The sequence below is a fragment of the Borostomias antarcticus genome, assembly GCF_949987555.1.
Source record: "Borostomias antarcticus genome assembly, chromosome: 18".
Taxonomy (NCBI): Eukaryota; Metazoa; Chordata; class Actinopteri; order Stomiiformes; family Stomiidae; genus Borostomias; species Borostomias antarcticus.
In genome coordinates this window covers 3,768,901-3,784,008 of record NC_140251.1, presented here as the reverse complement: position 1 = coordinate 3,784,008, position 15,108 = coordinate 3,768,901, and the positions used below count along the sequence as shown (strand labels likewise).

At 46.5% G+C, this 15,108-nt stretch overlaps 1 protein-coding gene across 1 annotated transcript; it reads right to left on the bottom strand.

The window, feature by feature from the left end:
- Positions 1-924: 924 nt before the first annotated feature.
- ttc23 (tetratricopeptide repeat domain 23) lies at positions 925-12,212 on the bottom strand (the record flags this gene model as incomplete). The annotated part of the gene is made up of 10 exons (XM_084453261.1): positions 925-1,055; positions 1,711-1,793; positions 5,462-5,611; positions 6,018-6,145; positions 6,496-6,601; positions 7,449-7,620; positions 11,272-11,392; positions 11,601-11,705; positions 11,880-12,003; positions 12,138-12,212. The coding sequence occupies 10 exons, from the start codon at positions 12,210-12,212 to the stop codon at positions 947-949; spliced, it is 1,173 nt and encodes a 390-aa protein (XP_084309387.1). The 3' UTR covers positions 925-946.
- Between the last annotated feature and the right edge of the window lie 2,896 nt (positions 12,213-15,108).

Below are 15,108 nucleotides of genomic sequence, written 5' to 3'. Positions count from 1 at the left end.
TCTCCTAAGCTGCTTTAGACTTGGGATATGCTACAGAGGGGCAGTTAACACCACCCCTTCACAGTCAACACACACCCTTCACATTATGCTGGTTTGGCAGGTTGAAAATAATGGAAATGCAATATAGGTTGTCAATTGTGACAGCACTGAAGGCAAATAGTAAACATATAGCACTTTAGACTTGAAAGCTGTTAAAGTGGTTTGTTGCATTTAAGTGCTCATATACATTTGCAAACTTTTTTTGACTTCACTGTTCTTTAAAATACAGCATTTCTTGTGTTCAAGACATTTCAAATGTTTCTGTAAAGCTTATCAATGCACTTAACACTGTAGGTTAGCTGGAGTTCAGGAACATTGTGTTAATGGTTACACATTATGTGCATGTATTTAACACATGACAGGGCAGTGCACATCAAAGTGCATGAAAAAGGGGCTGAATCCTGTATGACTTTGACCCACATACAATTTCAACATTAAAACCCAATACGTATTGGATTGTTTCTCATGATTTGAAAACAAATACCTTTTATTCCTCTGACTTTGAGAAAGATTCACTAATAGTTTTCCGTGTTTTGGCATCTGTTCATATCACAAATACAATAAAAGAGTTTGCCGAGTGTTTCCTGAGTTTAAGTCTTTATTAATAACTCATTTATATTACAAAACAATGTAAAAAAGGAGTCTGACCAAATCAGGTATTGAGATCCAGTGGATAGACTGCCCAGGGTCAGTCTTTCTGCCCAGGAGAAGCCCCATCCTGTTCGTTCTCGGCGCTGCTGTCTGCGTAGTCTTGCCAACAGCCAGACGAGTGTATCAACAAACGGACAACGACACAGAGAGCATTGTCAGGGGTCTCTCTTAAAAGAATCTACTAACTTCTAGTGGCGACAATGCGAGAAGTCCCCATTATCTCTGCAAGCCAAGGCTCATCCATCCAGGCATGGGGTCATGGCATGTTGGTGTTGGGCGAGCTGTCAGAGGGCAGAACAGCACAGAAAGGAGGCCTTGTTCTCCCAGTGCGTTCCCTTCCACACCTCCCAGCAACCTCTGGGGCCCTGTAAAGACACATGATAATGTAACCTACATTACAGTATGATAATGTGACCTACAGTACCTTATGATAATGTGACCTACAGTACCTTATAATAATGTGACCTACAGTACCTTATGATAATGTGACCTATGGTACAGTATGATAATGTGACCTTCAGTACAGTATGATAATGTGACCTACAGTAGCTTATGATAATGTGACCTACAGTACCTTATGATAATGTGACCTACGGTACAGTATGATAATGTGACCTACAGTACCTTATGATAATGTGACCTACAGTACAGTATGATAATGTGACCTACAGTACCTTATGATAATGTGACCTACAGTACAGTATGATAATGTGACCTACAGTACAGTATGATAATGTGACCTACAGTAGCTTATGCTAATGTGACCTACAGTACCTTATGATAATGTGACCTACAGTACCTTATGATAATGTGACCTACAGTACAGTATGATAATGTGACCTACAGTACCTTATGATAATGTGACCTAGAGTACTGTATGATAATGTGACCTAGAGTACTGTATGATAATGTAACATACAGTACAGTAAATTAATTTGACCGGGCTTCCAACTGTATGCTAATTGAGTGCCAAATAGGTTAACCAGGGTTGACTATTCACGAGGAAGATGGCAGGCTTACTGGGCCAGCATGTCCACTGCTCTCTGCGTTGCTCGCGTCTTCTTATGCTGCGCTCCATACAGGAGTCTCTGAATCTCCACACACTAAAACAAAGACAAAGCAGATAGCAGGTAAGTAGTGACCACTTCCTGGGGTTTAGAGTAGAATTGTACAGTAAGGAAATGACTAGAATCAATGATATTTACAAACTACAGTCCCATAGATATCAGTTAATAATTCTTTAAGTGTGTTTGCAGGGGAATAAGGGATGGGGGCTTGTTTTGTTTCTGAAAGGAGTTCCAGAGGTTAGGGCCTGCGATGTGACAAGCAAGGTTTCCCCAATTCCTTCTAGCTGTAGGGACGTTTAACGCTCGTGGGATTGTTCAGAACATGAGCTGAGAGGAAGCTGGACAGGTACAGAGGTACAAAGGGACTTTAGGATAGGGGCTGAGGCCTGCATGTGCAGGGTATCACCATAGTTAAGGATTGGCAGGATGTTGCTGACGTACAATAAGCACACTTGTTGTGGGGCATCAAAACACTCCCTGAGCACCTATGAAGAGAGCTCTTAACATCCATAAATAACTTTGGTTCCGCTCCGCTCTGGGGCTCAGATAACAGAGCTGACCGTTCAGAGCAGCCTGACCACCAAGTGGCTCCTCTTGGGGGTATTTCTAGGACACCATCTACCCTGGCGTCTGGCACTGGGCTACAGGCTGGCCTCCGCTTTACTGGTTTACTGGGTTACAGGCTGGCCTCTGCTTTACTGGTTTACTGGGTTACAGGCTGGCCTCTGCTTTACTGGTTTACTGGGTTACAGGCTGGCCTCTGCTTTACTGGGTTACAGGCTGACCTCTGCTTTACTGGTTTACTGGGTTACAGGCTGACCTCTGCTTTACTGGTTTACTGGTTACAGGCTGGCCTCTGCTTTACTGGTTTACTGGGTTACAGGCTGGCCTCTGCACTGGTTTACTGGGTTACAGGCTGGCATCTGCTTTACTGGTTTACTGGGTTACAAGCTGGCCTCTGCTTTACTGGGTTACAGGCTGGCCTCTGCTTTACTGGTTACAGGCTGGCCTCTGCTTTACTGGTTTACTGGTTACAGGCTGGCCTCTGCTTTACTGGTTACAGGCTGGCCTCTGCTTTACTGGTTACAGGCTGGCCTCTGCTTTACTGGTTACAGGCTGGCCTCTGCTTTACTGGTTTACTGGTTACAGGCTGGCCTCTGCTTTACTGGTTTACTGGTTACAGGCTGGCCTCTGCTTTACTGGTTTACTGGGTTACAAGCTGGCCTCTGCTTTACTGGGTTACAGGCTGACCTCTGCTTTACTGGTTACAAGCTGGCCTCTGCTTTACTGGTTACAGGCTGGCCTCTGCTTTACTGGTTACAGGCTGGCCTCTGCTTTACTGGTTTACTGGTTACAGGCTGGCCTCTGCTTTACTGGTTTACTGGTTACAGGCTGGCCTCTGCTTTACTGGGTTACAGGCTGGCCTCTGCTTTACTGGTTTACTGGTTACAGGCTGGCCTCTGCTTTACTGGTTTACTGGTTACAGGCTGGCCTCTGCTTTACTGGTTACAGGCTGGCCTCTGCTTTACTGGTTACAGGCTGGCCTCTGCTTTACTGGTTACAGGCTGGCCTCTGCTTTACTGGTTTACTGGTTACAGGCTGGCCTCTGCTTTACTGGTTTATTGGGTTACAGGCTGGCCTCTGCTTTACTGGTTACAGGCTGGCCTCTGCTTTACTGGTTTATTGGGTTACAGGCTGGCCTCTGCTTTACTGGTTTACTGGTTACAGGCTGGCCTCTGCTTTACTGGTTTACAGGCTAACATCAAGAAGCACCGATAGCCATTTTACACTGTGGAAATTAGTTATAAAGTAATAATTACTTTAATTTATGGACAAATGTGTGGGACATGTGGGAGTTTTTGACTACATATAATGTTACCATATCAATCAATAACATGACTTCTGCCCCCCCCCTCCCCCACACACACACACACAGGAATAATGATGACAATGGCAAATATTATCCAATAGTTCCACAATCACCAACTACAGGATGTCAACAGAGCATTGTGAAAGCAAGGAAAGAGAGAGCTCAGTGTTTCCCTACTGGCAGCAGAGCAGAGCAGAGCAGGACTTGACGACGGTTCTGGCCCCGAGCCATCTGGCCCTGTGGATGTTTTCACTGTCTGCTGCTGCTGCTAAGGTTGATGTAATGGAAGAACCTCTCCCACAGGAAGTTAGAGGTAAATGTCATGTGTGTGCACGCCGTTGTTTCACCCTCTCTCTGACAGAGGACAGAGTCAGGCTTCCTCCACATCCTCCAAAAGAAAACACGACTTTACGATAAGAAGAACATCTCTCAACACCTTCCTTCAACCAACCCCCCCACCACGAATATCTTCATGGACAGTGGAGTCCAGATTTATACTGGATGTGGTTGCGCCACAGAGCAGCTGTCATGATTACGAGAGAAAGAACATGATCTGACGGGAGTGTTATCTATCAGGGGGAAGTTCAGAAAGGTCAGCAGCCCGATGAGGAGCGGAGGGGGCTTTGATTCACTCCAGGGTACTTGGACCTTCTCTGCCCTTAGATACAATAACAAAGCAACATAGCAACCAGGATCCTTAACTTACAGCAATGTTGATACTAGTGCTGCGAAACCCCCCTTTGCTGAGCTCAGACGGTTATTCGGGACAGAACATGCCAGGGAGTGTGTGACTCATGTTGGTTATATAAGATGTAAATGTAATACACAGAACAGAAAACATCTTTTATACATCAAGCCTCAAGTTGTTTTGATTAGAAACCCTTGTGTCACAAGTTTGCTAGCTGATTCAATGTATATTCCATGTGACTCATTACATTACAGTCATTTAGCAGACACTTTATGCAACTTACAATAACTGCATTTAACATAGGTAGTCCATGTACTACTACTGGCCAGAACTGACTCATTCATTATATAATGTACAGTAGATGTAATATCCAGAATAGAAAACGTCTTTTACACATCGAGCCTGATTGGATAAACTAAGAGTTGTTTTGATGAAGAACTTGAACTGTCACAGGTTTGCTAGCTGATTGGATGTATATTCCGTGTGTGTACAGAGACAGAATTAAGAATTTCACTTTAGCCTCAGAAGGACGTAATGGCATGCCAGTATAATTAGGGTTAGTAAGCCTTTAATCGACAGCAAAGTTCCACCCTCCCTCCCGACTCCTGTCACCCTTCCGTCTGTCTACGCCCAAAAAGAGAAAGCAAAGCACAATGTAGTTCAGTGTGACATTTTACACCAGGGAGGGTGGATCTGCACTCTGCCAAGATTAGCGTGTTGCTCTACAGGCACTGAGCCCTGGAGACCATGGTGGAAATAGCTCATCTCACTAGGACAGGGACTCATTGTGTGTGTGTGTGTGTGTGTGTGTGTATGTGTATATATATATATATATATATATATATATATATATATATATCATGTATTTAAGAGCGGGCTTCACTCATGCTCTCATTGAATGTCACGTTGGGCCTCACCCTGTGACTCCTGCCCTTTCCGCAGAGTGCTCTCGCATAGCTTGGCAAGACGAAAGGTTAATATAATACCCATTAGGCTGAGAGATAATACTAAAAAATCACACGTAACACAACTTGTACCCAGAGAGTATTTCACCAGCCCTGTTCTGGACTTCAGCGAGGTCCAGCAGGACGACAGCAGTTAGGTTGAGAGAGCTGTGGAAAAACGTGTGTGTACAGGCGGAGGCACCTTCTTCATGGTCCTGTGGGCGTGTCTGACCAGGCCCTGGGTCATCTCCATCCCTCCTATCAGCTGTAGGGTGTCGGCCACCTCCGGACTCAGGTCCCCGAACGCCGCCCTCTTAAGGGACAGGGACGTCCTCTGGAGCTCCAGACACCGCTGGCACCGGGCAGCACGGTCCATCACACACATCCACACAGGACAGACACAGGGGGACGTGATCGGTCTGGTTTAGAACTGGGATGGGCTGACCGTGACCCGTCCTCGGTCAGTACGGCACGCCAGAGCTTTGGTAGCAGGTGAAACATATTTGGACATAATCGAAAATCTCAAACGGCCGTGCCATCTCCACACTGCTGCCAGGACTCCGCGAGTTTCGGATGCGTTAATGTTTGTGTATGTGTGTGTGTGTGTGTGTGTGTGTGTGTGTGTGTGTGTGTGTGTGTGTGTGTGTGTGTGTGTGTGTGTGTGTGTGTGTGTGTGTGTGTGCGTGCGTGTGTGCGTGTGTGTGTGTGCGTGCGTGTGTGTGTGTATGAGTGTGTGTGCGGGTGTGTGTGTGACTGACCTGTTGCTGACCGGTGAGGAGAAGGAAGCGGCAGTAGTCGTCCTGGACAGAGAGAGTGACGGGTTCCTCAGGACCCAGGGAGCTCCTGTAGGCGCTCAGACTCTCCTCAAAGTAGTGAGCTGCCGAGTCTACAACAAGAGGAACCCCAAAAAAAGACCTGAAACATTCAGATGTGCCATGTCTGTTGGCTCTGCGTGCACTTAGAGCACTGACACAACCATCCAGTACTGTACATACTGAAGCGCTGTAAATTATTGAAATTATAGGAGTCGCTATATAGATGGGCCCGCAAAGTGACACAATCACGAACTTCAACGCTTACGTAACCTACAATGGGCTCCCAGTGGACTATTATAAGCCTGCCCTCAGAAATATGAAGTGAAAGCCAGCCACACAGAGAAACAGCGCAGGACTCACGTCTGCTTCAGAGCCGGGCCCTAATAGGCCGGCCCCCGGGCGGCGGGGTGAATAGACTGACCATTGTGATGGTCCTCCCCTGCAGTGGAGAGGGCCAGCGCCAGGCTGTGAGCGACGTGGGCCCCGTCCAGACCCCCCGGGATCTGACTCACAGCTATGGAATGAGCCTAGGAAGAGAGGAAAGAAATAAAATATCGTCACTTTCACTCAATGGCTTAGCCTCCGCATACATCTGTGATCTGATCCCTCCACATCAAGCCACCGCGGTCTCTGAGGTCTTCTGACCAAGGTCTCCTGGCAGTCCCCCGGACCCGACTAAAAACCAAAGGGGGCCGGGCGTTTGGGCGGTTGCCCCAAGACTATGGAACTCGCTCCCCCCGGACTTGAGATCCGCAGAGACAATAAATAATGTTCAAGGGGCACCTGAAAACTTTACTGTTTAGGCAGGTGTTTGAGCCCTGCTGCTGATGTCACACCTGTAGGTGTAGGTTTTACTGTGTTGTAGGTTATTTATTTTACTATTTTACTATGCACTTTTGTTTCCTGCACCTTATGTGAAGCACTGTGCATTCGTGCTGAGAGGGGTGCTATACAAATAAACTATTAGTAAAATAATGGCCAAGTCATATTTTCAAGTTCTTCAGAAAACACAAAAAATGGGTCAACATATATACATAGGTTGACATAGGCCTTTATACTACTGAAGTAGGAGCAGGGTGATCTTTTCAATTGAGGATGTAGTGAATTTTACCAGAGGTGGCCAGCATTATGAAGACATGACTCAGGCAAGTTTTCCTCAAAATGACTAAGGCCATTATTTTAAGAAGGTGACGGTATATCATCAAGTAAGGCCCAGGGAGACGTTACGTAACAGCAGGTCTCACAGGCTTCCCAACAGCCCTGGGTACGGTCTCCATACTATACGCTCTGTACAATACTACTGTATACTATGCTCTATACAAAATACTTTTACTGTGTGTGTCCTATCTGTGCTGTCCCAGGTATGCGGCTTGCCTCGGTGAGGTGCTCTATGGCTCTGTCCAGGTGTCCCTCGGCCTGCTGGATGGCAGCCATGTCCCTGTAGACGGAGCACACCTGGCCTGGCCTCTCACAGTCCCTCAGCAGCTCCAGAGACCGCTCACACTGACCGAGAGCCTCCTCACACCTCCCCTGCCTCTGCAACACCCTGCAGGACACAGAGAGAGAGAGAGGGGGGGGGGGAGAGAGAGAGAGAGAGAGAGAGAGAGAGAGAGAGAGAGAGAGAGAGAGAGAGAGAGAGAGAGAGAGAGAGAGAGAGAGAGAGAGAGAGAGAAAGAAAGAAAGAAAGAAAGAAAGAAAGAAAGAAAGAAAGAAAGAAAGAAAGCTATAATATGGAATCCCTGCACAAAGAGCTGTTTACCATCTTTGGCTGGGGCCTTTCTCAGGTCTCTAATGGTGTGATGCTCTGGCCCAGAGAGAAGTGTGCAGCTCCTACCCCCGCATTCTAAATACAGCTGCTGACTCAGCCAAACAAGTCCCTCGCCTCACTGAGCGAACTACAGTACACAAGACTCCCGAACCCCGGCCCGCCATGACTAAATTAGGTTTGTCCTTGTAACTCAAACACAACGGCCGTCCAGCAGCGCAAAAAGAGTCTTCACAGCCGTCTGGCGGCGACGGTGTGGCGGAAAGCAGGCTTCAGTGCGGAGACTAGCTCCATCAGTCCCCTCTGCTAACCACCTCCGCTCCCCGCCCGATTCACATCCTCTAATGGACTCTAAATTCAATCGCGCTCTCCAGTCATGGGTTGGCGTTTCTCGAGGGCGTCCTGCCACACGCCAGTAAACACACACACACACACACACACACACACACACACACACACACTGTATCCTAATGTACTAGCGTCACTGCCACCGCAGCAGGAAAAAAGCCCTTAGCTAGCCGATCCCTCCGCATGCTCACTCGCTGCGTGGGTTTTAACCCCGCGGAACGTTCACACTTCACATCCTGCCCAAGTGCAGAGTAGCCTACCCTAGAGATGCCAGATCAAAACATCACTTTGAGATGTTATGAGAGTGAATGCCAATGGTGGAGCTCTAGCAGTAACGTGACCTCTTTCCCGTGGATTCCAGCTTATACAAACACCCCTTGATTGGAGATGGGACTGCTCTGCCTGCCCCCCCCCCCTCCCTCCTATCCTCAGAGGTTCCAGGGACCCACAAAGCCTTTTAGGGCAGCTGAACTGGCTGCAGCAGCAGTACTGGGTTTGTGCCTGTGCCCAACGTACTGCCCCTCCTGCCTGCATGGAAAGCCCTGGGGTCAGTACCCACGGTGTCCACCGTTCACCATGAAGGCATCCCGTACCGGTTTTCCTGGCAAAGGGGACATCTGTCATCGGCATCTAAAATCGAATTTAGAGTCCAAGGACTTCAGCAGTAATGCAATCAGGGAGTTTTACACGCGCTGCCAAGGCGGCCCACGCGAGCCTCTCTTTAGTAATCGTTACCAGACAAATGTTGACGTAAGTTGGACTCTTGAGGCGGCTGGACCTTTATACAGGGGGAAAAAAATGATACAGCCAAGTAAAGCCAACGGAGGGAACAAGTGAAATGGAAACGCAGCGCCATGAATAGGAACAGGTCCTCCTTTCCTGCAGGGCGGCGGCGCTTCGTTTGGCCGCCGGTGGTCCGAGGAACCCAACACAGCTCTGTTCATTGTCCTGTCCCTTCATGTTCCCCAGGCAAGTTCAGGTAACACACCATGACATCACCTAGATACCGCCATGTGTACATAACATGACGTCTGGAGTATGGAATGCTGGGAAAAGACCTATCAATCAGCACAGCACCTTCAACTGGGTGGTCTTCCCAGGTAGGTCGTTTTCACAGGTATAGGCTCTTTGCACAAGCTCCACTACTTCCTGAAATTCTACAGGCATATTTATTTCCTGTCCTATACGATTGGATGGAAGTGATTAATCAGGTGTGATCAGGTATGCCGCACACCTGATTAATCACTTCCATCCAATAGTATAGGACAGGAAACAAGGATGCCTGTAGAATTTCAGGAAGTAGTGGAGCTTGTGCAAAGAGCCTATTGCACAGTGCATTAGTAGCAGGTGACCAACGGTCTCCTTATGTTAGGTAATTCCCATCCCTTAGTTGGGAGTGGGGGGGTTAACTCTGAACACAAAAGATATAACTCCTAAAATTGGTTGAGTGGAAACAATGGATGTGGATGTAAAAACTGAGCTGGGTTCTTTGGTCCCAGGCTTGGCAGCACATGGTGGGAGCATGAACGCTGGTCAAAACACTGTTGACTGAGAGGGCTATAGAGGCGCGCCAAGTTCAGAGCCATCCTCCAACAAAAGAGCTTTTAGCAAGCTTAGCTCACACAACAGCCAGCGTTCGCACATTTTTCCCAATTTCACAAATCAAGCAAACAAACCTCCAAGGGTGACATCATCTACAAATTCTTTCTACCTTTGCACATTTGCGAGGCTAACTGTCAAATAGAGGCTACAAATATTCTGACCTGTTCACATTCACAGCTAACCAATATACTGTACAGCATGTTCTACATCATTTTGTCATTCGTCATCTTGTGATGTATCCCTACTACAGTGCACACTGTATAGTGTATAATATATTTGTGGTGGAAAACTCCTAAAAGATAGGGGAAAAAAAAGAAATCCTTGTTTCTCAGTTGCATAAGACACTTATTTTAATTTGACCACTGCAGTGGAGGAAGGTTTTCCAAGCAAGACAGTCTGTCCAGCAAATGTTTCCAAGGAAAAGGACCTTTTTTAACACAACTTTTTGTCTTTATACTGTCACTTACAGTAGATACAGCCCTAAACATTAATTTAGCCAATGTACTGAATTTCAATGTCTCTTGAATCACTGAAGATGAGTCAAGGCCACCTGGTAGATACCATAAGAATCAGCCCCACTTGTGGAGTTGCCATTTACTTCTTTACTTATCTAATCCTCCACAGGATCTTCCCACCATATCTTGGTTTTTCAGATAATTTTATGATTTCCAATTACATCATTGGTCAGAATAGACTGCAATAAACGTTTTTTCATCAAAGCTGAGTGACTGTGACTCTATAGTAGGGTTAGGGTTAGATGGTTTTGTGGGGGAAAAAACATTGGACATTTGCTCCACCTTGTGGCCAACTCAAAGCGTTATACTGTAATTTATAATAAAAACAATCAGATCAAATGATATTAGGATTTGTGTCCATTTTGACTGCCTTATCATGAAGTCATTGTGTTGAGTCAACCAGTTTGAAATAACAGCTCGATATAATATATAAAAAAGACCTGATTTAAACATCGACTTTGATTTAAATTAGTTCCAGCAACTACTTCCCCCTTCAGCCTGAACATGATACTGCAGGAGTCACAGGAAATAAATAAAGCAAAGCATGTGATTCCCAGAGGACTCTGTATGCCAAAGCATATTTAAGATGGCACTGGCTAGTACTCAGTGCAGGCTTGAGTTCAGTCAGGCAAATAGGCTTCGAATAATAATAATAAGAGGGCTGCCGTATAGCTCAGTTGGTAGAGCGGGTCGTTCAGTGATCGTAGGGTCAGTGGTTTGAATCCCGGCTCCTCCTGACTACCTGTCGAAGTGTCCTTGGGCAAGACACTGAACCCCAAATTGCTCCCAGTGAGCAGGCAAGCGCCTTGCATGGCAGCTGCCGCCATTGGTGTGTGAATGGCGCTCCAGGCCAGTGTAATGCAATTACAAATGCAGTACCTATACCTATAATTGACTGTGGGAAATCTCTCGCACTCGTAGCTGTTTACTGTTGAACTTTTTTATTTTAATTATCTTCAGTCATTACCTGGACAGAGAAATGGATATGTCCAGCTCCATCTGCCTCCTCTCCTCCTTGCTCAGGCCTCCTAGCTGATGGAGCTCTTCCAGGATCCCCTCAGCCTTTCTATGACCTGACTCAGCCTCCACTAGGGTTCGAATGGTTAAGGAGTTACCGTTTGCCACAAATGCAGTATGACATCACATTTCATTAGCTTTTCATGGGCTCAGTACATTTCACACACCTTCACTATCTCAAATGGCTCTCTCTCTACTGGAGATCCTGTGGCGTGTTGAAAGGATATTTGTCCAGCAGCAGAGCAGCGCCCCCTTGTGTTTGGTAGATGCTGAGCAGACAGGAGAGCGCCCGGAGCCGCTCCTCTGGGGTGGTGGGGGCGGGGCAGCAGCCGGCCAGCAGACCAGCGGATTTGGCTGCATGCTCCAGCGCCTGCACGCCCCAACCTGGGCGAAAGGGGAGTCAACACCTGGGTCGTGTCTGGGGAAATAAGATGCTCGTGTTCTGGGCGTCTGACTTATTTAATGTGCCCGGAAAGCATGACACCTTTCCCTGACATTATCAGTTGAATCCCCTGATTCAACAAACAGAATTATTGTATTTATAATTCAGCGTATTACCTTTAAATTGAAAGTAGGCCTTAGCTAGTCGGGCATGGGCCTGGGCTAGTTCCAGATGTCCATCTCCGTAAACAAGTCTCGTCAGGGCCACACAGCGTACAAGGTCCTGGATACAAGCATCAAACTGTGGAGATAGTACACAGACATATCAGACCTGTTCTGATATGCTAATATGCTGCAATATCACACCTACAGCTCTCTCTAGGACACCCTTACGCAACTGTATCAGATGCTCATAATAACACATAGATAGGCGACCTTTCGGGCCCCTGCCAGGGTTTGGGCTCGACTGTCACAGCGAGTGAGTTTTTCCTCAGGAGTCATCATCGTCATGGAGTCGCCTGCTGTGTTAGTTCCTCTTGGAGAGACAATCGCTCCTTTAACTACAGAGCAGTCATCCAGGCTATGAGGGCTCTCAGCGGATCTGTATGAAAAGGCATCACACCGAGATATGAGTATCACATCAATCAATCAATCAATCAATCATCATCATCATCATCACCACCACAACTGGTCAAATGCAATGATCACTTTGAATTATCTAAAAAAAATTACTTCCGCCCATTTCTGGAAGTAGATTCATCTCTGATCTAAAGTTAAATGGATAGGCAAAAACACAGCTTCAACCACTAGCACTACTTGTGTCAGATCAATGATTTGTTCAAGGGCGGAAGGGTAATTTAAGGCTGCATTTAATTTCAGAATCCGATCAACGGGCTGTGAGCCAAAGCGAGAGCATCGTGCCGCGTAAAGACAAAAGAGCAACCTTGTCCGACATGAAAGAAGCTTACGATTCCCTGTCAAGTCGCCTCATTTCCAATTTGGAGCGTGTGATTCATTTTCTCGGGAGGTTTTCCTGAATCATCATCATCATCATCATCATCACTACTTCTGTTTGTCGGTTCCCTGCTCGTCTCCGTGGAAACACCGTGCACCGCCACTGCACTGGCCAACTTCCTGCTCCGCGCTGTTAGTCTACATGTTCAAGTTTGCTCGTAGTTAATTATCACTTAAGAGTTGCAAACAATCTGTTTAAACATGTCGGTAGGCTACTAATTGTCGTGTTGGAAGGTCGTCTAACTATTGTAGCTATGTTATTCATTAGACAAAACAGCATTGCGTTGGGACTGGCAAAATGACACGTGACCATTGCAAGCCCTGTGGAGAGGGAGAGGATGCGTTCAAGATCCACACCTTTTTCATCATTCTAAGCAAGTTAGTAGGCTAGGCTAGTTAGGCCTAATGGTGATGAAGTGGGTGTCGTGTTCTTCTTATCTTAGAATCTTAACGACGCCAAAAAGGTAGAAAAAGCTATAAATTAATCGCAATAGTTATATCTAGATGTAATTTTGGTCATCAAGTCTTCAAAAGCACAAGCACCCAGCGAGGGACTCGTTTGTTTTCCCCCACACTGTTTTGAGAGCAAAGGATGATGCCCTCTGAATGCAGCAATAAATAACATGTGCTGCTTTCTTATCGTTTGATTCAACAGCTCATAAAATCTCATATTTGGATAGGATCATTGAAGGGCACTTGGGATATGGGGAAATTGCTTTGCTGACTACTTCATTGGCTTTCAACGTGAATGATTTTTATGGGTTTATTGGTTTATAGGCCCAGACTATTATCCCGGACTATTAGGATATAAGACCAGGCCCCACATGGGAAGGGGCAATCATTTAACAATGGAGACATTTAATAAAAGCCTGCTCCAGCCAAGTGGAAATCCACTTAGAAGAATCCCTATCCATCATCGTTTGCTCCACTGTGTCTTTGTGTGTTTCTGCTAAGCCATAAGCAAATGTTATTTTTTATAAAATGAAACTCATTGGTTTTAAAGTGCCTGAAAAATGAATAGCTTTCAATATTGCCATGTTTTCGACTGGGAAAGTTGAAGTTAAGCATCAACCCCGCGTCTAAGCACCTTATAAAACAAGGCATGAAAAATGTAATTATCTTGTCTTGTCAGTCCTGATATCATGATAGTAGCCTGGCATCGCCAGACCAATTCGCAAATAGAGAAACAGAATGTGAGACACATGGTGATGGCGATGCCTGACTGTGATGATGATGGGGCCAGAGCTGGATATTTGGATGTATGCCGTTCTCTTTTTGTCCAATAGATGTCAGTAGAGTCCCAGCTATCGCTCACATTGGGCTCATTGAAAACTTGGTGGGGAAGAATCGCTGCTGATGAAACGCAACACAATACAGTAAGTTCTGCATTTTAAACATTAGTAATTTCTCAGACCATGATTTGCACATAGGCTACACTTAATCTTACGTATTTTCATATATAGATATTTTTTTTATTCACAAGCGTCTGACAACCTCCATAGTCTGAGGGATCATCTCATTTGAATAGGTGAGCCAACAGTAAAAAGACCAACCCTTGGTCCACTACTTCAACATGGCACTGATCTCTAGACTGGTATGTTAAAATCATCTACCAGCCTGCTCAGGGTCTGAACTTTGAAAGTGTACACATAAGTAATATTGTAGGCCTATATCCCTGCCGAGGGAGGAGGAAATGTAAATTTCCTTGAATAAATATCCTCTTTCACATCAGTGCCTGAAATTTATGCCAAACAAACACGAATTAATGTCTCTGTGGCTGCTTTAAGAAATTGGTCTCTGGAGAGAGTGTGTAGGCTAATTCATCCTGGATCAGCTTGGCCGTGTGTTCCCTATCAGCCATTTTAAACCTGTGGGGGGTGCACACCTTGTCTGCAGGACTGCCCAGGATAACTTATTACAGCTCCTCAGGACGGCTGCTTCTGGTGGGTTCTGGCAGGGCATAAGACGGCCCGCTTATTTGTTTGTTTGTCCCGCGTGAGTTTCTGGCCGGGCGTTCTGGGTCCTGTTTGGCTCCGATCCCGACCGGGCTTCTATTTCTGAAACCCAAGTGGCTCTTAATGAAGCTGGCAGGGCCTGGCATGGGCCCTCAGCAAACCCAGGCCTGAGCAGAGCCTTCTTCTGCTGCCTTGGCAGCTGCACTCGCTTTGCTCTCTCTGGCTTCCTAATTTAGTAACGGCGGGTAAAAATATGTGCTAACGAACAAGGTCTGGTATGTCAGGCTGGCGTCCAGGGGAGAGAGTGAGAGAGAGAGAGAGAGGAGGGAGAGAGGAGGGAGGGATATGAGGGGGGAAAGGGGGAGAGGAGAGGGAGGGGGTGGAACCACGATATCTGAGTGGAACCATGATACAGACCTCTTGTGGAACTGTGTGTG